Source organism: Lissotriton helveticus, chromosome 4_1 (genome assembly GCF_964261635.1).
Source record: "Lissotriton helveticus chromosome 4_1, aLisHel1.1, whole genome shotgun sequence".
Taxonomy (NCBI): domain Eukaryota; kingdom Metazoa; phylum Chordata; class Amphibia; order Caudata; family Salamandridae; genus Lissotriton; species Lissotriton helveticus.
In genome coordinates, this window is record NC_136063.1 from 416,986,453 (window position 1) to 417,014,215 (window position 27,763).

Consider the following 27,763-nt stretch of genomic DNA (forward strand, 5'->3'; position numbering starts at 1 on the left):
CCTGCTGTCTGAGGGGTTCAAGGGAAGGGCAGTCTAACTGTGCCTTCCCCAGGTCTTCTCTGGAGGGTCCCCCTGAGCCCAGAAACTCAACTTGATCAAGTTCAAGCTCTTTAGGCTCAGTTTCCCTCAGCTCTCTCAGATCAGCCTCCTCAGAGACTTGATCCTCAACCTGGGGCAAGGGGGAAGGCAAAGCCTTACCCTTACTGCTCTTCTTCTTGGAAGGTGTCTGGTCCTTTCTTCCAGGATCCAGCACCTGTTCAGTGGGGCATCTTCTGGCCTGTGACCTAGTCACAGCAAGCACATGTGCTGGCAAGCCTAACATTTCCATGTGAGTCCTCTGCTCCACTTCTGACCATAGGGATGACTCCACATCATTGCCCAACAAACAATCCACTGGGAGGTCTGAACTAACCACAACTTTCTTTTGGACACTTACCCCTCCCCAGGAGAAAGCAACAATCGCCATACTATGACTGGTAGTGACGTTGCTGGCATTGGTCACCAGGAAATCTGTACCTGGCATGATCTGTCCAGGGTCCACAAAGTTAGGTGTCACCATGGTGACACTGGCACAAGTGTCCCTATAGGCCTGAGCCATTTTGCCATTTATTAAAGGTGTCTGCCTGTATTTGCCCAAAGTATTGGGACTTACATCAGGGGACATATTCATATCCCCTGTACAGACAAGGACAGCCTGAGTGAGTGTGCCAACTAAGTTGTCAGACTCCTCAGTTCCCAAGGTTAACCCAACTAATCCCTTGGGAGGTGCACTACCACTACTGACTGTACTAGGGGGTGCAGTTGCCTTAGGGGCTGTAGTGGTAGAGGTTTGCCCTCCTCTTTTGGTGCACTCACTAAACCAGTGAGACTTACTTTTACAGTACTGGCACCACCTTTTTGACTGGCCTTTTTGAGTCTTCTTTTTCTGCTGTGAAGCCTGACCCCCACCCTCTTTGGTTTGTTGGGGACCTGTTGAAGACTTCTGGTCATTTTGTTCACTCTTAGTGTTACCCTTCTGGTCTGCTTTCTTCTGACCACCCTGGTTCTGGTTCTGCTTGATCCTTGTTCTGACCCATTTGTCTGCCTTCTTTCCCAATTCTTGGGGAGAGGTCAGATCTGAATCAACAAGGTGCTGGTGCAACAACTGGTTCTGACAGTTATTTAAAATGTGTTCTCTCATCATCAGATTATACAATCCTGTGTAATCAGTAACCTTGCTACCCAGCAACCAGCCCTCCAAAGCCTTAGTGGCACTATCCACAAAGTCAGACCAGTCCTGAGACCGAGTTTTCTGGGTGTCTCTGAACAGCAACCTGTACTGCTCAGTGGTTAAACCAAACCCATCAACCTGTGTATTCTTCAGGACCTGGTAATTGTTAGCATCCTCCACTCTTGTAGTGAGGAGCTTATCTCTACCTTTGCCATCAAAGGAGAGCCACAGTATAGCTGCCCACTGACTTTGGGGAATGCCCTGCACAGTGCAGGCCCTCTCCAAAGCAGCCATCCATTTCTGGATGTCATCCCCTTGCTTAAAGGGGGGCACTATTTTTGTCAGGTGTTTAGTATCTAAACCCTTCTCTCTATCTCTTGGGAGATTGCTGCCACCAGTGGGAGCTAACCCACTCATCTGCTGCTCTCTAGCAAAGGCAAGCTTTTCTTTGGCCAGGGCAAGTTCTTCCCTTTCAATCCTTAGAGTAGCCTGTCTCATCCTAGCTTCATGCTCCATTCTCTGAGGGGAAGTCAATCTCCTCTGGGGAGAGTTCCTTCTCCTCTGAGAAGAGGCATTAGAGTGCAGAGATCTATTGGAGTCCCTAGAAAGAGATCTATCTCTCCTAACTCCAAGGTTAGGCCTACTTAGGGTCAGTACTGGGGGTCCCCCAGATCCTAGCCCAAGCAAGTCTATGTTGGCCCTAGTTAGCCTTCTGACTACCTCAAGACCTTTGTCTACCTCATCCCCAGAGAGTTCCTCAGGATCCTCCTCCTCAACTGCATTTACAGTGTTGTGGAGGTCTGGATCACCAAGGTGCCCTTCTAAGGCTGGCATATTCCCATCTCCCTGAGATGCTTTCCTAGCATCATAAGTCTCTAAGAGACCTAACAGAAAGGGATTGGTGGGGTTAGACCCGTGTTTCAATTTCCTGGAGGTACACAAGTGTCTCAACTCCTGGAAATTGAGAGCTGCATATCTTGAGCTGACCTGTGGAGGGTCAATAACCACAAGGGGAGTCTCTGAAGACTCTCCATGGGTAGACATGCTTTTCTAGTGAGGTGTAAGTGGTGCACTTACCTACACTATATGTTTACCTGCTGATCCCTTGCTAGAGTTGTAGTTTAGGGTGTGCTAGGCCCTAGGAGCTACAACAGCTGGTTCAGTAGAACTCAGAGTATTCTAAGCTAAGTTATATGTACCTTTAGTACTTATGTGATCTTTCACAAGATATTCTTAGGATATGTGTGGTAAAACAACAGCAAGCTCAAATCCCAACCGCTGCTCACCAATGTGAGAAGTTGGCCTGATATGCAGTGCTCACTATTCTAGTGATCACTATGTATCAGTCCAAACAACCCTTATTAATGATTGGTTGTAAGTCAACCTTATAGACCAGCTATTCTAGTAGCATGGATACGAGCAGTCTAAGGCTAAGACTCTAGAGGGCGTGTTAAGCCAGCTGTTTTACCATCACATTACCCCTTGAACACCAAGTGAAAGGACACCACACAAGTTGTTATGAAAATAAACAGATATTTATTTATAACAAGACTACCCTGAACTCTTTATGAGTCAGGGAGCTAAGCACATAACAAAACTCTTAAGAAAATACTTTAAGTCGCACAATTTACACAAATGCCCTAGGGGCACGAAAAACCATATACACAGTAAGTGGAATGCGAACTTGCTAGCAGGTAAGTAATACTTTTCTAGACTTAGGAATCGCTAGGCCTACAATTCTAAACACTGGGATTAGATGCAGGAGGCCTGTGGACGTCGTGTGCAGAGTGGGAACTCTCACGCGTAAGGCGGGAAAAAGTCTATGGAGGCTAGCAGTTGCAAAGTTACTGTTCTCGGGCGAACCCGACTAGGTGGATCGAAAACAAGAGTGGATCCGAACACTTAGGGTGTTGGACTATGCTGGAGCACCGGAGTACTCAGGTTACCTAGCCCAGGGGCTGCGGCTGCATAGGGTTGAAGTTGCGTCGGAAACCCTCGTTGAAGATCCAGGAGCCTGAAGAAAGAGTTGCTGGCAGGCGGCCAGTGAAGAAAGTTCGGAGTGATCCAAGCCTGGATCAGGGAAGAAGAAACCTGTAAGCAGAGGGGACCAAGTTCTGAATCACTAGCCAGTGATTTGAGTGGGCACCAGGATGGCACCGGACGAAGTCACCTCAGCCAGGTGAGTGGGCGCTGCTGGGCTCTGCAGTCTCTCGGACCAGGAGGCGTTGTTTGCGACCAGGATGGAGGTGCGAGCTGTCCCACGAAGGTTCTTGCTGTCGACGTCGCTGGACCCAGGATTGGGCAACAAGTCTTGGCAAATGCAAGACCCACGCGGTGGACCTAAAATGGCGTCTTGAGTGGACCAGGAGGGTCCAGGGTGCTCCTCTTTTGGAGGGGAGCCCGGGCTAGTCTGGAGCAACCAGACCAGCAGTGTTAGTTGTCGTGGAGCGTCGTGAGGGGGCCACTAGCCAACGGGCAAGTGACCTGGACATCGCGGTGGGCAGCAAAAAGCAGAAGGGCCCCACGCCGATCTCGTGGATGCAGGGGGGCTGGACTTCGGTGCTGGAGCTGCTCAGGGTCGGGGCTTCTCTTACCCCAAGGCACTCAGTCGAGGGTCACTCAGGCGTCGTGCTGGACAAGCGTCGTGCAGTTCTGAAGATGGCCGGTCCCTCGAGGTCTCGTCACACCCACGGATCACAGCTGGGCTGATGATGTAGGTTGAGGTCAGAGGTGCCAGGGAAGCCGATTCTCGTCGTGCTGGAGCAGTCTTGATCCGAAGGAGAGACTGGCAACAAACCGCGATGCTTGGTTGGTGCCTGCTGCTGCAGGGTGACTACTCCTTAGTCACAAGGGAGAAATCTTAGGAAGAGTCTTGAGTTCCTTCTTGAAGAAAGTAGTTTCAGGATTCAAAGATGATCTGATTTGGAAGGGGGCCAGTTCCTACCTTTATCCTGCAAAAAGGGGCTGGCACGCGACTAAGTCCTGCCCTATGGGTGGGACTAGGAGGGGGGTGGTTACACCCCTCTCCTTTAGCGGGCTTTCCCCAGGCCAGGGGCTGGAGTGCCCCTGGAACTGGTTTCATCCGGCCTATGCACAGTGAGCACCGGGGTGCCACTTGCAGTCACCTTCCTCTAAAGCCCTGCCTACCTAGGATACACAAAATCCTGTCTGGGACGGTGCTGGCACCGCCCCTGACAGGAAACCCTTTGTCCTTGCCTCCTGCTCTTGGAGGACTCCCAGCAGCAGGAGGGCAGACTTGTGTCTCGGTGGCAGCATCCATTTTGTGGAGCTAAGGCTATGTCTGACTTTAACCGGGGTTACAGGTTACATACATGTCGTGTCCCTCTAGAAGGGTGGAATGCTAACCCCGTCGCCAGAATTGGCGAGGGGTTAGTATTCCAATTTGTATGACACCTTACTCGACATGTTTTGATAAAGCGATACCAGAGTTGGCATATAACCGCGAGGATTATAATGCACTTAAGAGTATATGGTATGCGATATCATGGAAACGGCTAAGGGATGGATCCCGAAAGCCGCAGACAGGCTCAGCTCATGCCAGAGCACTATCTCACACGATTCCAAGCACTCTGCCTTCAGGATTGTTAAGGCCTGCCATAGGAGTGACTGATAGGAGATCTGTGTGTCCATTTAGGTTTAGATATAGGAATACTATATCTACAGTTGGCCTCCTGGCTCATCTTGTTCTCGGTTTGCTGCTTCTTCGGGTCTCTCGATACTCCTCTCCTCCAGCCTCTCTAGTCGGGTTCCGCTTCCTCGGGACGCACTTCTCTCTCCTCCGAACTCCGGCGTGTCCTCTCTTGGCGTTCTCTCCTCCATTTCAGTTCCGGGAGGTGTGTCCACGTCATACGTGACGTCTGCAAACTGGGCGTGGACTCCAGCGAATTCAGCCCAATTAAAGTAACCAGGCTCTGTTACTGTCTCGCTGTGTTGCACAGGCGTCTGTATCGGCTGCTGTTGGAAAAAAGAGGAGGATGCGCTATGCGTGATGATACCCGGCAACATATTCCCCCTACCCTCATGGGGCACCCTGTCACAGGATGACAATGTCTAATGCATCAAATGTTTCTAGATGCACAACCACACTGACCACATCGGATACAAAGAGTTAGTACACAGAATGAAACTCCTACAACCAGTTAATTGGCCAGATCCAGTAGACATCTTATACGGTAAGGGAGAATTGCAAAACCTTTGGAGCAGGTTGAGGCTTATGTACCTTTGGCAAGGTGTAAAAATAAGGTACTATTGGATTGTGATTTCTTAGGTAAGCAGCCTCCTTTGGGGTGATCCAGCCTTCGCTGACCCCTTCTTCGACTAGAGTGACGATGATATTTCTTAATCGTTCTGTAGGATCAATCGATAACAGAGTATACGACTTGGTATCCTGTAGTTGGCGTAAACACTCATTTCTATAGGTGGTGCTATCCTGTAGAACGATAGCACCACCTTTATCGGCAGGTTTTATCGTAATCTTGTCATTTGATGTCAATGTCCGTAGTGCATTTTGTTCAGTCGTTGGTAAATTCACAAATGTGTTTTTCTTTGTCTGGAAAAGTGAGGTTAAATCGTTTTCAATTGCTTTCTCAAAAGCAATGACCTTCGCTGGTTTTCCAGTTAGAGGAGGAATGAACGTCGATGGTTTCTTAAGACCTGTGTTGCTGTCAACTGAGGCCGTTGGTACCTCCGGTTTGCTAGCAAAAAAGAAGTGTAACCTAATTTTTCTAAAAAATTTGGCCATTTCCATTCGGGCCAAAAAGGGGTCACCTTCTTGTGTAGTGACAAAACCCAATCCTCTATTGAGGAGCGCTTCTTCTGTGTCCGAAAGGTTGTAGGAACTTAGGTTGATCACGAGACTGTCTCGCTGCTTGTCCCTGCCACTTCCTGCGGGATTTTCTTGCCGTTCCTCAGATCCATAGTGGATATCTGTGGAGGAATCGTCCAGGGATGCCGGTGTGGTTCTTCTGCACAGTGCTTCATTTTTAAGTGTTCTGGAAGCCTAGATGGCCAGGATAAGTGTTGGATATTTCTCCGAGCAGCAAGAGCCTCACGGACGTGCGGCCATCTTGCTTGGCGCCCTCTAGCGCCCCCCTGCTCTCAGAGTTCCTCCTGCCTCCAGCTATGTCCCAAGCCGACCTGCAGGTAGAATGGGTCCACCCCGCACTCTGCTCAGGCCCAGACAATTCGTCCCTCGCGGCGCTCTGCAACATCGTGGTGGCGGCTCTCCAATTTACGCCCCCAACCCCAGCATCGCCGTCCTGGGTCGGGGTTAATTAGTGCTCCTGGGTCTGCTGCAATTACTGTCCCTCACCGATCTCGTCCTCTCCAGAGGTGCCTCTCAGCACGATGTATAGCAGCTTTCAGTCCCCCCGCTCTTGCGCCAGACAGGCCCTGGGTGCCACCTGCTGGGTGCATCACCGATCCGGGCCTCACACGCACTCGAGTTCCCAGCTTTTCACCAATGAGTAGGCCAGGACTGGACGAGGCAGTAGCACCAGTTCCCTGTGTCCCGATATTCGGCTCAAAATGTTCCGCTGGGCCTCCGGAAGTTGATTGTGGCACGGTGCACGGATCTGTTGGACGGATATACGCGGTAAGAGTGGGTTAGCCTCGGAGAGTTCTCAACCTGCGGCCATCTTGTTTCGCCGCTTTACCATGCCCAATGATGCTCATTTTAATAGTAATATGAAATCCAACTTAATGGTCAGGTCGGATTTGTTAAGGACTTTTTAATAGTAATCTCAAATCTAGCTTAATGTTCTAGTCTGATTTTCTATGACTATTTTTGAAATTACTCTTTCATTAATTTTTCATTTCTCTGACTGAGCCAAGGGAGCTTTTTTGCTAGTGTTCAGTATCACCTGACTAGTGATAGCTCCTCTGTGGTGAGATATGGATTTCTGCCGAACAGTGGACAAAGGATTTGGATGTAGAGAGATGTTTTTCTTCCTTGAGCTGGAACCCCCGTTTTGAACTTCAAAGAATGCTTACCATGTCATTGGAAGATGTAGCTCACACCCACGTCTGTCTCCCTTTGTTTTTCTATTTAGCATGGCTCCCAACCAAAAGGGAGGGAGGTGCTGCCCCAGAACTGATTTGGAGTGACCACAAGGGAGGTTTTGCCCATTATCATAGCCATGTCAGCTCGCGGGCACAAGGAGCTCTGAACAGGGGAAAAGGGGATCTGCCATGTTGGCTTTAGGTAGAGAGGGGCACTGTGGTGTAGTTTACTGTAACATACACAGGACATTCTGCAAAAGTGGCTAAGATCAATCCTGGGAACTTTTACCTCATGGGTTTGACAGTGGGCAGGAGTTTCTCCCACCCGCTGCCTGGCACCCGGCATAATCACAATACCCTCCTCAGAACACTTCTTGACCTACGAAGAATCAGAAGAAGAACTTCCATGCAGTCTAAAGAACCTGAAGGAAGACTGGACCTGCTTGCCTTGAGCCCAGGACCCCATTAGTGACTCCAATGTTCAGTGAGCTGACCTCCTCTTTGAGCTATAGGGACACACCAAGCTTCCAGAGGTCTTTCTTGCAACTGGCTAGTTGCAACTGGGCCTTTCCTGGACTATGCTGTTCGCCTCTACTGGAGCGAGCTTTAACCCCAATTTCAGTCCCCTGGGTCCTGGACCCTTGGCTTGTGCTAAAGTGAACACCACTTGAAGTTTCCTGAAACCTGGGACTTAAACACTTTTTGCTCTGAAAACCAGCAGGTGACTGGGACCCACCTGCCAAGCCGATCCAACGAAGGTACATTGCCACTGGGCCAAAGTTTCAAGATGCTCCCACTGTTTTCTGCACTCCACATTGCGCAGAAAAATGTTATGGAGGTACAAATATCTATTCACTTACTTGGTCATAGGGAACATCAAATTACCCTATAAATGGTAAAATGTCCCATTCCAATTTTTTTAAAAGAATTTAAAGAATATACATACCACAATGACTTCCTTTGAAAGAAATCAATCATTATTTTTTCTTTTTTGTAGATAGAAAACATGAAATTACACATATATATATAGACATCTCCATAATAAACATATATAGACATGAACATAAGCCAATTTTTTGTTACCTATTCCCACATATGTTTACAATGAATTAGTGTTCGCACGCTTAATCTAGGCAATACACTGTGAGGTAATCCTCTTTGCATATGAGGTTTCTACACCTCTACAAGCATCTGCTAAATGTGCCTTGAAAATACAATAATAAATCTTGTTTTCAAGTGGATTCCTCCCATCAATACTGTTGACGCGTTTCATGCCCCATTTCTTCCGAGCTTCATCAGGACAAGGGTAAAGGACCAACGTGACCGTAACAAGTTCAGGCTCTTGTGCGTGCTCCAGGCAAGCTGTGCCCCCCGTGGGGAATAATGTCTGCCTTGGCACGTGGATCTGCCACCTCTCAGTTGTACCTAATACTCTAGACCACGGGTACTCATAGTATGGCCCACGGGCCGCCTGAGGCCCGGCAAGCCTTCCTTGGCGGCCACGGACCTTGCTGACATGGTACCTGTGTTTAAAAAAAAATAAAAATTAAAGAGTGCCCACAAACACTGCCGGTAGCAGTAGCGCGACTCTGAAAGACTGCTCTGTGGAGGATGGATGATTCTGGTGATAGTTAGAGTGGCGATGCAGGGGCGCTAAGAAAAGGTGAAAAACAACAAAGCCTCATTAACAAGTAAATGGTCTTTTAAAGAGCTGTAAAGTACTGGGGTGCGGCTGTGTGTGTGCCCAGGAAGCTGTCTCAGCCCAGGCTGACACACGTGGGGTGAGGTGACAGAGGGTGACAGAGAGAAGGAGAGCAAGGGAGACAGAGGGAGGGAGACAGAGGGTGACAGAGGGAGGGAGACAGAGAGAGGGAGACAGAGAGAGGGGAACAGAGAGAGGGAGACAGAGGGAGGGAGAAAGAGGGACGGTGTCGGGGAGACCGAGGGAGGGAGACAGACAGAGACAGACAGGGACAGAGGGAGAGGGAGACAGAGAGAGAGAGGGAGACAGAGAGAGAGGGGGAGACAGAGAGAGGGAGACAGACAGAGGGAGGGAGGGAGACAGAGGGACGGAGGCAGAGGGAGGGAGACAAAGGGAGGGAGATAGAGAGGCAGGGAGGGAGAGGGAGACAGAGGGAGGGAGGCAGAGGGAGGGAGGGAGACAGAAGGTGACAGAGGGAGGGAGACAGAGAGAGAGGGAGGGAGAGGGAGACAGAGAGAGGGAGATACAGAGGCAGGCAGAGAGAGGGAGACAGAGAGAGACAGAGGGAAGGAGACAGAGGGAGACAGACAGAGGGAGACAGACAGAGGGAAGGAGACAGAGGGAGGGAGAGGGAGACAGACAGAGGGAGACAGACAGAGGGAAGGAGGGAGAGGGAGTCAGACGGAGGGAGACAGAGGGAGGGAGACAGGGGGAGAGGTAGACATAGGGAGGTAGACAGAGAGAGGCAGGCAGAGGGAGGGAGACAGAGGGAGAGACAGAGACAGAGTGTTACAGACAAAGAGCGACAGATAGAGGGATGTATTCCATAAGTGTTAAAGCTTGTGTTCTGCACTCTAGCAAATCCAATCCAGCTAGACTTTGCGGAGGAGATGCTGAACTCGTGGAGCCCTCTTCGGCTACATCCTGCGGCCTTGTCATGCTGGAAAAATCCAAGCTCCAAAAAAGTTACTAAGTCCAAAGGTAGAAATCTTCTCTGGGCGAAGGCATTAAAAGTATCCAGCCAGCAAGGGACATTCAAATTTCTCCCACTCTTAGTTTCAAATCCCCCCCTCCCCCACCCTCCCAGTAAAGCGAAACCAGATGACCGTGTTTGGTACTTGGCGCTTTCCTGCAGTATTTTGAGACTTAACATTTTTAAATCCATAAATTCAGTCGTACTTATTGGATTTTTGTCATATTGTTGTAATTTTATTTATTAACATATTTATATATTTTTTAATTGGTTTTGGATTTTTCTTGTGTTATGTTTTCACTTTATTATTGTTTGAGTACTGCAAAAATACTTTGTACATTACCTCTAAGTTAAGCCTGACTGCTTTTGTGCCAAGCTACCAGAGGGTTAAGTACTGGTTAATTTTGCGATTTCTTTTCTGGTTCAGACTGAAAAGAATTATTATTTAAGGTGGGCTCTCAGCCACCCTCCACTAATTCTCCAATTTCTTACATGAATGGATACGGGTGCATATTTCTGCCCAGAAAAACTGCCTCATTCACTTTATACAGGCTTCATACGTACCCTTAATACAAGTGATATAATAGCATAATCAACTCTTGTAACATAAACCTAGAGTGAAAATAGGTATGCCACCAATAGCAAACACAGAATAGAAAGAATAGGCAAGGGAGGTCCCAAGCAACATAGAGGCTTCCTTCTTAAGCCTGCTTTGATGGTTTGACCTTACATAAAGTGAAACAATAGTTCCACCACAGGCAGGGTACACCGTACTTCCCTGGGAAATAAATACCTTGGTTCCAGACCGCGTGTGAGTTCCAGCAAGTAGTACAAGGGATGTCAGGGCTCTGGGATGTCAGTCGGCATTGAGAGCCTTATACTAAAAAAGAATTAATACATTGAATGGGTTTCTGAGTTTGACCACAGAGCATTGTCAAAGCAAGTCTCAAACGGCTCATCTCAGACAAAACAAAAATGTAAAACAAAGGAAGGGTTCTTAATACAGATCAGCATCAAGCATCCTGTGCGTACAGTCAAAACAGACAAGTAGGAGAATGTTGAGAGAAATGGCACATAGTATATTGTTGCGTTAATTGAATGTGCTGAAAAAATGATCCATTTAAAGAGCTAGTGTGGTTGCTTGTTTCCCAAACATGCCTCTGCCTCATGCTGTGAGTGTTGTGAAGAAGAAGAGCGATGAAGTTATAATTAAGTTTTATTTATTCCGCCACTGTTATGAATAAAGTCAGGACTGTTGGTTTGATTATCAGCCGATTTGCTCTTAAATTGAAGATGAGAAATTGCTATATTCTAAACCCCCTTTAACAAGGCACCCTAAAAATAAACCACATCATTCACTTGCAAAATACTGGTGAATAATGAATAAGTTCTAGTTATTGGTATTGTGCTTAGATTACTTTTACACAAAGTAGCATCCTTAATGCACTTGGCATGTCAGTACTAATGTATTCCAACAAAATATGCACACGTCAGTTCCATCAGAATGAGTGAACTGCCAGCTTACAAGGCTGTCTTTATTATATAATGAAGCGCAGTCCTATGTCACCACTACTAAATGTTCTCACTATAGGGAAAGTAAATACGTAGCTAAAAAAAAATTCATTGGCATGTTCAATGATGAAAAGATGGGGGCATGAAAACTACAAGCCCAAATAAAATAAGGTTAAACTACTAAACAACTCCAAGCCCAAATTAAATAAAAACTCCAAGCCCATATAAAATAAGGTTAAACTACTAAACGTTCTCACATAGGGAAAGTACATACATAGCTAAAACATTGTTCATGGGCATGTTCAATGATGAAAAGATGGGGCATGAAAACTCCAAGCCCAAATAAAATAAGGTTTCCAAATCTCAACCATCCGGCTATCACCACCAAAGCTATGACTTCCACCCCACCCATGAATCTCAGACCATTTCACGGAACCTTCTCCTTTCCTGTAATCAGATGTGCGCAATTCCCTTTGCTTTTGCCCTTCTTTTCACAGAAATACTTCTCCTCAACTCTATATGTTCTTTACCATGCCCACATCTCATCCTTCCTGCATATCTGTAATTAGAACTTGTTGATGCTCTGCCTGCTTCCTGTGCTTGTTGTCTATATTTCCATGGGGTTCCAGCTGCTTGTTAACAGACCCTGCATATTGTTCTGCCCACCTCTCTACCTCAAGGAACTCTAGCTTCACAGAGTACATATCTTGAGAGTTCACTTGTTCTCAGTTCAACTTCTTTTCCACAGAGATCCTGTTGTCGTGCCCGCACCGATAGTTTCACTGAAAAATGGCTGTTGAAATTTTATCTGGTAAAAGATGTTTTTATGGCTTCTCGGGATACCATAATTGTTGTTTGGACATTTTATGATTTGCTAAGAGGGAAATCATCTAATAAGTGAAAGTACATTGTCCCATTTAGGTATTTATAAGGCACATCTGTGCAAGCTCCCAATTAGGAGAATCATTATATTAACCTCGATGTTGTAGACAATATTTTAAAAAATGGCAAGCGAGGTACATTATGGGCTAAATTATGTTCTCTACCACGTAAGTACTAAGTGAAATGAATGAAAGAATCTCGAAATAAAGGTACTGATACCGTCTCTTTGCAGGAAGATGTCTTAGCTTCTGACGATTTGCTGGTGGAATACTTCAACGAATTCTTGAGTCTTCCTGTAAGTATTTATTTACTTTCCATACTGTTTAAAATATTAATCCTAACCTGCTTGGTAGGCCTCTTAGGTCTTGGTGTGTGAGTTTGAAGGTCTATAAATCTGTAAGCCAACTTGACCATGACATGGTGCATGAGTAGGTTCCCATTCATTCATAAAAAAGCTGAAAATGCTCTGCCCAACTTCTGAAGAGTTTGGACTTAAAGATGTGTTTGAAAAGTCTGCATATTACAGAAACTCTTAAAGGAAATGCCTGAGCTTTCTACAAACCTAGGATCATTCACTGATAAGAAAACAATCCCACAGTACCTACCACATTTAGATACGAGTTAAACATGGAGTGCTGTGCCTTTTGAGGTCTGCACTTTGCCATGACTATAGGTACATGTAAGGCCAGAGATAATAAGAGTGGGGATTAGCCTGGATTTTTGTGAAGGAATCTAGGACCCTAGTGTAATTTTCCCGATTCATGCCCATATATAGGTATAAATTACCCGATCCTTATATAGGCATAGAAATCATTACCATATTTAGACTGAGCCTATGCAGCCCAAATACGGCATGGCTACTTCCACTAAATTCCGAGAATCAACAACGATTTCTTAGAAAAACCCGCCTTCAGCAGCTAGGGACTTTCCCTCGCCTGAATACTAATTTATCTAGGAAATGATGGAGTTTTCAAAGAACTGAGTCTTTGATGACGTTATTATGTCCAATCATACGTCAAACTCTGCACCTTCAAGGTATAAATATGCCTACATTTGCCCAGACAAACACACAGTGGTTTGGAGCAGATCGACAAACTACTTGCCAGACACCCTGCAGCAGCAAGTGCCGAAGGAAGCCGACCCTCCAGCTGACGCACTGAGAGACGCTGTCTTTTCTCCTGCCGAGAAATCCATCTCCAGTGTTTCCAGCCTATCCTTGCGGGTTGCTGGGAAATCGAGTCCTGAGAGAGAGATACAAGACCTTCTTCATTCTAAAACCAAGGAACGGAGCTTATTAGACCCTTAAGAGAATTATTGGAATAAATTCTTGTAAAAGAATACTAAACTTAAAGCTATACCTCATGTACTTCTTCCCTCGTACTAGACCTAGGTTAGGTACACCGGGGTAGGCTTATTTTAGAAGCAAGCACCAGTTGTGTACTTTTAGTCATTATTTTATCACTGTATGTAGTTTATGTATTTTATGGCTTAGAAACTATATCATGCTTTTACAGTACTACTTTATAATGCTTATAGTATTATACAGGGCTCGAAAAATCCGGAAAATGGCACTAGTCCTGCAGGTCTAGTAACTTGGAAAATCCCCTCGACCTAACTGCAACCTTCTTTAACTCCGCCTCTGAAAACGGAGCAAAAGTGACAAGATAACAAGATTTAAAGGCATCTTTATTGCTCATTCCCTTTGTGAGCAATAAAAATGCCTTTAAATCTTGTTATCTTGTCACTTTTGCTCCGTTTTCAAAGACCAAGGACAAAAGTTAATTTGTCTTCCTACTCGCCAGAAAGGGCAAGTAGGACCTAAAAATAGCTCGTCCTAATCCATTCTCCCTCGCAAATGCGAACGGGCGAGTGGATTTGTCGAGCCCTGGTATATGCCTTGTACTTTATAACCAGTATTACAATTGTAGCAGTACATTTCTTATGCTCGAGAAAGAAGACTGTTCAATAAATACTTATTTTTGAAAACGCCCGTCTCTTATTTTCTCAGCACCTTTGGTGAAACGAAGCATGCACGATTGACTGAGTAAAATAGCTATCTATTTTTTCCGCGACTCTAGAGATTGATTTCTTATTCTTGGGGAACAAAGTTGTCATGTTAATGCAGTTGTCAGAAACGAATCCCTTCTTGTGAATTCAAGAAAGTTTCTAGTGACCTCTGAGCTAGCTGGCACTCGCAATTAAGTTTAATATATTCGGTAGAGACCTAGTCGACCTCAGTCCTACGTCTAAACTACAGGATATATTATTCCAATGCGCAGAGCCTATTGGGAATATAGGAACTACACTACATGGCGTCCAACGTTTGGTAAGGCGATAATTTAACGCTAGATACTAGAGTAACTCAGTCGTGCTTTTCACACAGACCCCTTTTTCCCGTAAAAACTCCAAAAGACGTCTAGAGTGGGTTAAAGGATAATATCCGCCAAAACTGAGTAGGACAAAAATCCGATGTATTAGTTTTTGGTTTGTTCAACGTTGAAGGATACAGTGTTCCAAAATATTGTGCACCTAATCTTTGTTTCTTTGAAACTTGTTCTGCAAACTCTTCAGTCAGTAAAATAATGATTAGTGACGAAGAATTAACTGCAGCTGCAGCTCAAGCAGTTTTAGAAGACAGAAATCTCCTACAGAATGACCCGGATGCTATAATCATCCCGGTAAATGTAAGAAAAACTATAACTTACAAACTCATAAATAATGGAGTATCATCGAGAGGTGGTAAAGTAGTATTTGTTATAGAGGCACATGAATATCGGCAAACAGAGGTATTCGATTTTTGGATTCACTTTCCTCTTGCAGATGCAGGAACACATGAGTTTCACTTCTAGAAAGTAGAAGAACCTCAAACGGAATACGTTCCTTACGAGGACGTTGAAATTCCATTAACTAACCAAGAGCATCAGCTCTGGTTTAAAGGCGTCCTACAACATGAAAATCACATAAGCAGGCTCGGTCCACTAGGTAGACCAGGAGCGACATGGCCGGTATTAGCCAGCTATACTCCAGATCCTGACATTGAAAACATGACGGGTCCAGAACTGTTAGTACAGCTAAAACAGTTAATTAAAATACATAGACAATTGGTTCAATATGTCATGCGGACCTTAACAGTCCAACCTACTGTAAGGATTCCACAGCACACCCCTCACCAGGGGAACACAATTAAAATCACACCACAGACTATACAATCAGTCGTTGGTAAATTGCCCGCAAAGAGGGAACAAATTCCGTTCTGGTTAGCTAAAAAAATTACTCAAATTGAGGCAGTATTCCCTGATAGTACACCTCATGAGAAACACAGGATTCTGACAATCTGTTTACCAATGGGGATAGCACCACATGTGGAGGACTGTGACACTTGGGGTACAGTCTTTGCTTCAATCTACACAAAAACACATGGTGTTCCGTCCATGGCGGTAATACCAGGCGTTCTGAGACAGATTCAAAATGAATACGGACCAGAACCTGCCTTAAATCTTGGTATGAAATTACTAAAAGATTTCAAACAGGTCTCAGCTATACTATTAGCCAACATCAAAGGTGAAGCAGCATCCGTGGCAATCCGCCAAAAGATAAAAGAAACAGATATAACAGACCAACCATATGAGCTTGCAAGAATTATTGAAAAATCTTATGAAGAACTAGGTAGAGATAGTTTGGGTGGAAACCATTAAAACCTCAACTAACAGAAAACCCTGAAAAGATTTTTATTAAAAATAATCTTACTACCCCTAAAAAGAAGTGGGAAAATACTAAACAGACACTTCCTAAAGAGAAGCTTTCTCAGTTCAGTGAAAGATCTCCCCAACGGGGAGGTAGGTCTCCACAACGGGAGCCCTCTGAAAAGAGGTACAACCTCAGACATAGGGATAACTTAAGAAAACCTGATAGATATCAAGATACTGATGCACGTTCCGCTCGTACCTTTCAGACTTCCTCGCAGAAATCAGAAAGAAGAGGACGAGCAGAACAAAAAGAACGCGTGAAGTCCAAAGAGGAACATCACGTCCCAAAAAATAAGAAAACTCCATTCACCAAGAAGAAGGTAGCAAGCGTAAAGATCAGACTTGTCGAGGATCTTGAGGACACAACTCAAGAACGGGGAATGGGCCCAGACAATGCTAGACAGCGCAGCTGAAGTAACCATAGTTCGCAAGATCCTGAAGGATCATCTGGAGACAGTGGACTTGAATGAATGCATTCAAGTTGTAACTGCCAACACCAGGGTTAGTGTACCCCACAAGTTATATGAAGTAACACTCCGGATGGAGGGGAACATAACTAGGAAAATAAAAGCACTCTTTAGGGAGAAGCTATCTAAGGGTTATGACATTCTTTTAGCTGAACAAGACTGGCCACCTGAATTTGTCAGGGAGTGCCCACATGGCGAAGAGATAATTATGCCAGCCTTCTCAAATCCTATTCCTACTAATAAAAAATACACATATGCCAGAAAATGGGCTGTGGCCCAGGCTCCAGCATTATATAAAAATCATGTGGGATGGGATGCGGTCTCTCCTCACCATAAAATCCAGTTAAAAAATCAACCTACTGCACAGAGGCAGTATCCAGTTAAGCAAGAAGCTAAAAAACAAGTCCGGGAGATTTTAAATCAACTTGAATACCAAGGGGTGATTGAAACATGCACCTCGTCAATGAACAATCCTTTGTTTCCTGTCTCCAAACCAGACAATTCATATCGTCTAGTTTTGGATTACAGACACTTAAACTCCTGTTGCAAAAAATTTGCAGTACAAAATGCACGCAGTGCAGCACTGATGAATAACATTGTGCGTAAAAAATATAAAACCACATTAGATATTTCAGATGGGTTTTTCTGTCAAAACATTGCACCTGAAAGCAGGCATTTGACTGCTTTCTCAATTATGGGGACATAACGACAATTTTGCCGACCCCCCCCAAGGATTCAAGAATAGTCCAGGGTTATTTTCAGCCAGAGTAACAGAGTTGCTACAAATATACGATGATGAGGCATTATCTTATGTCGATGACATCTATCTTACAGGCGATGATTTGGAAGTGCACTTGAAAAGAGTGAACACCATAATACTCGGGTTCGCTTCTGAAGGGTACAAATTCAATTTTAAGAAATCACAAATTGCCCACCTCCACGTCCTATTCTTAGGATATGAGTTATCAAGTGAAGGCTTGAGCCTGGCATCAAATTTCCTAGAGAAATGTGCGCTGCTCCAACCTCCAAAGACGCTGAAGAACTTACAGTCAATTCTAGGCTTCCTGAATTTCGGAAGTACTTATGTTCTGAATTACACAGAAAGGGTTAAACCTCTCTACGAACTGATAAAACCTGATTTCAAACCAACAAATTGAACTCAAAACCATACAGAAATTTTGCGTTCAGTGCAAACAGACATGTTAGCAAAAACACAGTTAAAAACACGCGATAATGCGCGCAATCTTGTGATCCGAATCATCCCAGGGAGATGCGGATTCACATACCTGACCTTTAATGAAGGTGAAAAGGTACCAATAGCATACAAATCACACTTGTACACACAAGCTGAAATAAAATTCACTTCTACAGAAAAAAATCTGACAGCGGTTCAAACTGCAGTAGCAAAAGAGAGAGAGCTCACACAGGGTAAACGCATAATGATAGTTACACCTGTACCTGCCTTAGAGGCAGTAACGAAAGCAAGCATTCCCAATGCTAACGCTTTACATCCGAGATGGATACAATGGGTTAACTCTCTTGCTGCAACAGACGTTGAATACGTCTTTGACCCTTATCTGAAGACACAAGAATTCCTACAATACGAACACGAATGTCCTCTGCCGACCGAGATTCTACCTCTAGAACATTACGGATGTATAATTTATACAGACGGATCAGCACAGCCCGCAATTGGGGGTAAACAAGCCTATAGTGTTGCGTGCGCGATTGTTAAAGGCTGCTAGCGCAAAGGTAAATTTAGACCTATGGTCAATAAAACTCAATCACTCGGAGACTGTACAGCTCAGCAAGCTGAACTACAGGCTTTCAAGATGGCGCTTGAAAATACTGATTGTGAATTCCCCACACTGATAGTGTGTGATTCATAGTACTGCGTACAATCTTACAATGAGTATCTGCAGAACTGGGTTCAAAACGGGTTCAAAGACGCCAAAGGTGGCACAATCAAGCATAAAATGCTTTGGGAACAAGTAATTAATTTACAAAAAGAACTGCAAAAGACTCACGTGATTCACACACTGAGTCATCAGCGTGATGGCGTTCACGTTGCAGGGAATTCATTGGCTGACGAGGCCGCGAAGGCAGCTGTACAAACGGCTTCCGTAGCGGCAATTACTCGGTCAAAAACAAAAAGACAGCGAAATAATGCAAGCTGTCACTGCTTCAGTGAAAAACAGTGGTAACACACTCCCGAAAGGCTTTCCAGTAAAGTACTCATATATAACTGATGCGAATAATGTTCCTTTTGCTCGAATCCCTGGAGTGGGGGATAGGGCAATTCCAAACATGGAACGTAGGTTAGGACTGATCTTAGCAGCACACGAAGGACTGGCCTCTGCACACGCAGGAATTTCCGCCACAGGATCATTATTAAAACAAAGATATTGGTGGCCGCGCATGAGGAAACAAACTAGAAACTATGTTCTAGAATGTGAAATATGCCAAAAAATAAAAGTATCAACAGTGAAACGACCTACACAGACGCCCCTTCTAATTTCAGATAAACCACTAGCGTGTGTTTACCTGGACCACTGTGGTCCCTTACAACGGGATGGTAACTATAAATATATCATGGTCGCAGTGGGTTCCTGCACAAGATTTATTTGGATATGGCCCCAGCGCTCGGCTGACGCCAGAACTGTTATAAAGGATTTGCGAGTCTTTATCGGCACATACGCAATAGGCACGCTACACTCTGACCAGGGTCATGCGTTTAGCTCTCAAGCTTACAGGGAGGCCATGGCTAGCTTGGGCGTTGCATTGCGGTATTCTAGTCCCTTTCATCCTGAGGATAATGCTGTAGTGGAAAGAAAAAAACCTGACATAAAGCAATCCATAACAGCTAAGGTATTAGGTTCGCGTGATGGGTGGATCAAACATCTAATAAGTGTCCAACGTAGTCTTAACAATCTGCCAAGAAATTCTCTGAGGGGACTCACTCCATATGAATTACTATTTGGTACTAGAATGATAATCAAAGACCTCGATTGTCAAACTTCAGTGGTGGAACAAAATCCCTTTGATGTCAAAGATCGTTTGGCTGTTTTACAGGACTTAAATGAAACAAGAAGAAATCTGAGTAACACAATACAGAAGCAAACGACCACTGAAGAAAATCCACCTGTCCCAGCAAGACCTGTATGGATTCCAAAGATAGGGGTTCTGGTCAGGGAAAAGATTGCGGTAAAGAAGGAATTTGGGCCTTCTTACTGAAAAGCAGTACCTGTCTTAGCTATCCACGGAACAAGATCAGTTGTACTACCGCCCCTTCCTGCTAAAAGGGAGAACAGAGTTGTGTCCATCGACCTGGTCAAACCACATCATGGGGCAGATAATAAGTAGTAGGCCCAGTGGACTCCCAAGAAGTAGCAGACAACCAAATCTTGCTATAATCCAAGAGGTTCAAACTGAAAGACTTATCACCTTTGATAAACCTGCAGTAAGAAAAGAAGGACTATGCAACAAAGCCATGGAACTTGTGCCTCTGGATACCCAAATAACAGTTTGTCAAGAAACACCTGTCTACAATGATATAGCATCTGACTATACCAACATGGCAAAAGAAGAAACAGCTCCAGCGATTTCAAGTAATCCGGATGCAATTCCAACAATTGATAGAACTGCCTCTGGCTATTTTATCAACTTTGATACATTTTCTGAGGATCCCAGTGAACCTGAAAATACGCCAGCAAATAAAACTTTCAAAGAAAAAATCACAGAACTCTCTCATCAACTTGAAAAAAACATATCTGGTTTTGACTTTTGGAAAGACAACATTGAGACAAAAACAGTCTGGGGCACAAAATATTGGCAGGTGCAAGGTTTAGAAGCCTTGTTCAGAGCCTGCATTATACCAGAACAAGTAATGTTTTTAAATGACACTGTTCAACATACTTCTTGTCTTGCCCTGGCTAAGATAAAAGATTTAAACAAACCGTCCATACCAAAGTCCTCACCTGACTGCAATAACTCTGCGGATGAGGAGGTAGACGTAAAACAGATTTTTATTCAAAACAGAACTAATCCTGATTGGAAAAAATGGTTAATCTGGCCCACAGACACGAATAACTGTCAAGATAGATTCCTGAACAAAACACAAGGGTTCACAGTGAATAGGCCAGATCCAAGATACTCCCAGAGACAACATCCAGGGATAGTAACTACTTACAGTGTAGGAAAGCTATGCCTTGAGTGGCTACAGAAATCTACACTTCCAAAAATAAAACAACACTTATCTTTACTTAAAGAAGGCAATGATTTGCGAGATTTCTTAATGGGGACTCGCAAACCACGTCAAAAACGTTTCATATACGCCGGTATATATGCTGCTTACAACGAAGCATGCAAAATAACGCAAATGGAAACTGCAGAAAGAATACGAGAAATTGATCGTATTAATTTAGAGAAAAGCCTCTCTGTAGTGGACAACGGGTTAACGACTCTGTCCTCCAGAATATATTCCTTGGACAGCATTGTATCCTCTGCAATTGACATAAGAGAGCAAGACTTGCTAATGTTACAACATGGCCAGTCTCAATTACGTTCTATAATGCTGCTAGGCTGAACGTTACAAAATCTCCGTTCAGGCTACGTGCCATGGCGTTTAATCAATACCACATCATTATTTACTGTGTTTAACCTTACAGATAAACAAATCTCTTTGGCACAAAAAGGAGCAGACTATACGGTGCTGAGCATTGAGAAACTGGAAAGAGTACCATTGACAGTTTCTAAGAAACCTGTCATTGAATGGATAATACATGGCACCATCACGATACCAGTGACGATTTTCCAATTTCAGTATTGTCTACAGCATATACCAGCGGGCCTGTATGAAAGGTTGGGTAAAGAATACATTAAGTCGACCTGGACTTTACCTTACACACACAAATGTTGGAATGGGGAAAGGCGGTATTCCTTGGTGGTAAAAATTGTAAGAACTCACTAAGTGGTACACTTTTGTGCCAAGGTATTAATTTACACAGAGCCTGCGAAGGTTCTGCAAATAACCTCTCATGCCACCTGCACGGTTCACCCTCCACAGTGATAGAACCAATTTTCAGGCAGCTATCCAATGGCAGCTACGTTATGCTTAATGACCACAGCTGTTGTGGCATGTTGCCAGGTAAAGCGTATCTAGTTAGTGTGTCATTCAGGGTCACTTGTTGTATGCCAGGATTGTATCCAAAGAGCAAGACAGAAAGGGAGACGGCATTATGGCCTTCACTGAATATCTCTTCTATACGAATTGATACTTAAAGCAGAATGAAAGTCATTCTTTTACAAAAAAATGTGCCACTGACCTCGTCTAGAGAAACGTATGATCTGCAAGTTGCAAGGACTTCTGCAGAGATACATGCATTATTATCAACAAACTGCCCAGTACATTTCGCAGAAATGTTAAGTCAAATCTTAAATATGTCTGATACCAGTGGCATCGCACATGTATTTAAGACACTTTTTTCGGGACTGTTAGCACCATTTGAAGCAGTCCTCGGCATTTTTCCAAATTTCGTGCACTCTGTGTTCGGCGGCCTGCCTCTCATCTTGGGACTCCTAGCAGGAATTCTATTTTTATTCCTTCTGCTCCGATATGGCAAGTCCAGTCACCAGCGATACCCAGAATACCATGGAACAAGCCCTCCTTGCCATGAGATATCATGAGAGAATTACACAGATTCTTGGCTTGGCTCATTTAAGGGATCTGAACACAACTTGGTTCCTTTCGTTCAGACCAATCTGGCAAGATTGCATCTTACCTGTTCTACGATGCCTGCTTTGCGGAGAGGAATGCGTGTTGGACATTTGTCTTACACTTCCATCAGTCCTGCCAGGGGTGTGGAATTGTTTAAAAAATGTACTTGTCCAGTGGAAAAAATTGTGCAGAAAACTACTTGTCCTGCAAAGAAATCTACTTGTCTTACCTATTCCCTAAATCAATTAAACTGACTGCCAAAAGCGTAAGTTTGGTCTTAGAGAGTGCATTTTAGACATCCTAGTGCCTGTAGCATTGAAACTGCCTCTTGGTAGAACAATGTCGAGGAAGAATACAGGAATCAGAAATTACACTTTACTCTGTGTACGCTATACTGGTAAATCAATATTACATATTTACATGATGTACATTTTGGTACAAGATATTTACAATGAATATAAAAGACGGTCACAAATCAGCTAGAACCAAACCGGTATCTAAAACCCAGGCAGGAGTCCGAGGTGGATATAAATATAATCTGTAACAATGTCTATATATGAGTGCCCTGCACAGTGAACCATGACTTTCCTAGCTCTCATGAGAAGTGCAGAAGACAACTTCCTTTTTTAGGGGATGGTTCTTAAGATTTTAGCCCACATAGATCAAAGAATCATCTATCAAAATATGTGAGCTTTTCACTTGTACAAATTGGACACTGTGACATTGTTATGACCACTCCTGCAGCCAATTTAGGGTGGAGGTATATTTAGGCCTGTGCTGTAGAAATCTCAACATTCCCAACACAGATAGTTCTAGAAGTATTACTGAGGTGTGCATGAGAGTCGATTGCGATACTGGTTGGCTGGTCAATAATATCTTAAACAAGCCCAAGAAAGTATTAGTAGAGTATTAGGCAGTCTTGAAAGAGATTGCATACTGGAAGTACAAGAGGTCTTAAGTAGAGGCCAGGGGCTAACTGCCCTGCATCTGCTAGTTAAATAGAACAGGCACAAGGAAAGTTCATGTTCTGGATTGCCTATCTAAAATAACTTATGTAGTGGATGATATTGAGACCAATGAAGTATCATTGCTTCTCTTATGTATATTTCTAGTTTTAGCACACTGAGGTACAAGCTGTAGAAATGTGTGCATGTGAAAGTAAACTGGTACGTGTATACTGTGACAGTGATTGACCGCAGTGATTGAAACCTTAATGTTTCCTTTGAATGGTGGCATGCTTCTGCAGCAGACTTAGGACAGAAATGTAACCACTAGAAATGCTGTGGTGTTAGGCTTCATGGCAACTGAGAGCTGTTTTCAGTAGGCCAGGAACAGAAGTGGTTAGCACCAGCTGAAACAGTAATTGTCCAGTCAGGACAGACAGTCTGTCCCCAAATAATGATTGTATGACAGAGTATTGTTGACAAACATTGTTTTCTAAAGCTATTTCACAAAAATATTGCTCCTTTGGGACCATAATATACAGATCACTCTCTGTGGGGGCAGAGAGTGCAAGGTTGCGTACTTTTTGTTTCCAAGTCTTGAACTTCCCACTTCAGAGAAATGCAAATGACATTTGTCCATCGATAAAGTGGATTCTGGCTTGATCTACTAGTAAAGTTCATGTATGCAGTGTTATCGGGCCTCGAATGTGTTGTTAATCTAGACAGGTCCGCTTTCAAGATCTGAGACCCCAAAGACTTGCTTTTTAAAATAAATTACACTGTGGTATAAGCAGACACCCAGGAAGAAACGTAAAAAAGGTGACTGGCAGGGCAAATCTAGCAAAAAGAACTCCGGGGCCTGATGACAAAAGCCAGAAGAATTAACTTGTTTGTTTTCAAAATGTTCCCCATCTTTTCAAAAGGAGGCTTGAGAGTACTCTAGCAAATTGTGGGGGGGACTTTGAAAGAGCTTGGGTGCAGACACAGAGGAGTTTGACCCGAATAGTTTTTACTTTGTGCTATCCAGATGTGCTCAACCATCATTTTGTCCCCCCAGAAAGCCATCTCACAAGTCTGCAGATAAACAGGAAGGAATAATAGGTTATAGAATACGGTCGAAAATCAATGGCAACTTAAAGAAAGAGCGACATAGTTGAGTGTTAAAAAGACAACATAAGAAGTCAGAGAGATGGGAAGAGTGGAGATTTAAGGACATTTGCAAAAGAATAAAGAGGAATGGAAAAATAAGATGAAAATGAACTTACAGTAAACGTGACCGCCACCTTGGTGGTCATGAGGTTAATATGGAGTTGGCTGCACCAGTATTCAGCCTCCAAAAATTGATAATGTCCCCAGTATTTATTAATACTTCACAAATCTGTAGGTGTCTCTCTCAGGACAGCAGTCAGAGAACAAGTCAATAAAGACCACAGAGGCAAGTGTTGCACCTGTGCTCTATACACAAGAAGTTTAAAAGGAAGCCCTTGTATGACAGAGGTGACAACACCTACAAACATTCACATCAACATTACTTGGGCTCTTGAGATGGAAAAGGTGTTACAATTGGAGTCAGTGACGACCAAGAGGTTACATGGGGAGCCAGTGATATATTGGGGGTGTGCAGGGTGAGCTACAGAGGGAAGCAGTGATGTCCTGAAGGAGGAGTTACACAGGGTGCCAGTGATGTAACGGTGGGCCGGAGGAGTTGTAGAGGAAGACAGTTACATTGGGAACCACTGATGGCTCATTAGTTCACAGCTAAAGATGGGAGAGGTGTTAAAGAAGTAACCACTTTTGGCTTCAGGGGAGGGAATACAACAAAGCTAGTGTTATGCTGATTTTTAAAGAAGAGAGATGGTTTGGGGTTTAACAGAAAAAGGAGATGAGAAAGACAACTAACTAGATGGATGGTAGAGGGCAGAAAGAGAAAGGAGGGCAGTAGGGCAGGGAAATGGAGGGATGGTGGTTTCTCCCTGGTAGTTTGAGAGCAAGGAAGGGAGCGAAAGTTGGCTAGAGATGTATAAAGATTTACATAAAAAAGCAAGAAAAGAAAGGGGACTTTGATGGGGTAAGAAATGCAGCATGCGGGTTAGACTGGGTCCCAATGGGAAACTGGACCAATGGCAGAGACTTTCGACACAACTAGAGAAAGGAGAGGAGTTGGGAAGGGAATTCGAAAAATGACAGTTTTGAAACTGCAAACAGGAGAAAGAAAGGGTTGAAGACATAGCGCGAGGTGGGGTGTTACGTAGCAAGTAAGGGAGTTTCTATGGTTGGTACTTTTGTCATTTATGCTGGCTGACACAACATAAGAACACATTCAATTGCTCCTACTGCCTCTCCTGTGATGGTTTGCAAAGTTAGCTGTTTCTGCTTTAAGCAGCTTCACACTGGAACTTTTCCATCTAGTGTATTCACTGGTTTTGCATGTGATTACATTCCAGTAGAAAAAACACGTCCTTCCTTACTGACTAGGAGTAAAAGCTTTGAAGCTGTGATGGCATTTCATGTTCAGCTCCATTGCAAGATGTAGCTGAGAAAAAGAATCTGGGGCAGTAGAGGCAGATTTCTTTGGACACACATTACCTTATCAACTCAGTCTATTTTTAAAAAGCGCTTTTCTGTGCAGTGCATCAAAACACTGTCCTGCTATACATGCTGCTTTAACTATTTACCCCCCCCAGTACATTTGAAGTACATTTCTGCCTTATGTAGGAAAAAATGCACCAGGTTCCAACTTTTAATCACAACCACTTAACCACATTGTGTGATCCTGGACAAGTGTTACATTTTCATGGTTCTTCTGTCCACATCTTCGAGGATTGGTTGTGCTTGGATTATGGTTAAACCTTTGTACTAAGCGCTACCTAAATCAACTGTATATGTCTAAACAGCATAGGAGCAAGTAGTTTGACCCGAACTTTGATAGTGTTTGCAGGGGCAGCGAGGTCAAAAAGAGATTTCAGAGACTTGCATGCCAGAAATTAGATAAAATATGTGTTAACGGGAAGCCTGGGAGCACGCATGTCTTTAGTGAGACTAGAGCTCTAGTCCCTGTGAGGGACTGAGGTCACCTATCCCATAGCAGACATTGTAAATGGATATCTTTTGTCCTGGCTATAGAAGAGATCACCCTTAGTATAGCGCCCCAGTGCTTCACTAAAGTCATGCTTGCTGCACAGAAAAGCATATAAAGTCCCTGACAATTTTAGGTACAAGATTTTGGTAACATTATTTAATTGAATTTAAGGCTCAGGGCTTTTAGTTTGTGGTACATATATTACTTGCAAAACTGCCTGCAAAGGCAAACTATGTTTTGCACCTTGTAATTTCTTCTTTCGGCCTTTCATTCCCGGATGATGAAGGGACAAGTCGAGAACACCTAGTTTTCCAGGTAGAAGGCACTGGCAACAGGCAAGACCAGATAAGGCACCGGGTAAGACGTGAGAGGCTCATGAAAATGGAAGTAACAGCCAGCGGTACAGGAGGCTTCATGAGAGCCCAAAGGGAAAGTAAGGAGCTTTATTGTAGACCTGGTTGAAACATGAGACGCCCAGGGGCTAGGAGCAGGGGCTGCAGGTGAGGCCAGTGGGGAGCACAGGCACCAGATAAGTGCAGAGGGAAAGCAATGTGCGAAGGGAGTGGCCCGTGAATTTTTTCTGTGCATGCCTCAAATGCGAGTGAGTGGGGCACAACCTGGGGCCTGTATCTGAGAGGCCCAAAAGCAGGACATCAGAAGGGTGAACAAAGAGCGGCCGATTTTGGAGCGGAAGTTCGTTTTCAGTGTCTGTTCAACATCCTGTGAGTTCTGACAAATCTTTTAATCTCCTCGAGCCTACAGCAATAAAATATGAATGCGTCCTTGTGTAATGTGACTATCTCTTATATAAGGCACTTTGTTTCCGTCAGGTGTCTCGATTTACTGTGGTGCATGATCTCCTTGTCCTTAGGACAAAACAGACATTAAAACGTCTTGCCCTTGCAAGGAATCTAGATGTCTCGGGCGTCGGGCGATACGAATTCCCCTCCCCTGCCTGCCATCGGATGTTGACGCTTTGCTAGGTCCTTTAACGACTCATGCATCGTGTTGCCCCCAACGGCTGCCCATTCTGATGACGGCATTCATTGAGGTCTCACCGGCAAGTCTAACTGAGGGTGAGATACGAGACACTACAGGCACATAGGTACCACCTACTGCGGACATTGCTAATGCATCAAATGCTGACGGCGATGATCCTCATCTATGCACATTCGACGAGACACTACAGGCACATAGGTATCACCTACTGCGGACATTGCTAATGCATCAAATGCTGACGGCGATGATCCTCATCTATGCACATTCGACCTGCTAACTGAAGTGGTTCCACTTTCGCCTACTATGGTAGACGATTTCTTTGCCAGCCTAGACGATCTGATGTTTTCTCCTGACACTGAGAATAACTTTTGATTAATTCACACAGCGTTCCCTGAACTCTGAAATTCGGCTTTCATTTTTTCAAAAACAAACAGTCTAACAAATTGAACTTTTTCCAAAATAGAACTTGTTGGCACAGAGTAATCTTCTTAAAGTAGAACTATTCTTAGAGA

At 44.3% G+C, this 27,763-nt stretch overlaps 1 protein-coding gene across 2 annotated transcripts in view; it reads left to right on the plus strand.

The window, feature by feature from the left end:
- Positions 1–27,763, plus strand: part of RGS22 (regulator of G protein signaling 22) — a 1,652,097-nt gene that overhangs the window by 79,837 nt on the left and 1,544,497 nt on the right. For both annotated transcript variants that reach the window (XM_078686958.1, XM_078686959.1), the window contains exon 3: positions 12,533–12,595. In XM_078686958.1, the coding sequence (XP_078543084.1) occupies positions 12,533–12,595 (63 nt within the window). The remainder of the gene's footprint in view (positions 1–12,532; positions 12,596–27,763) is intronic.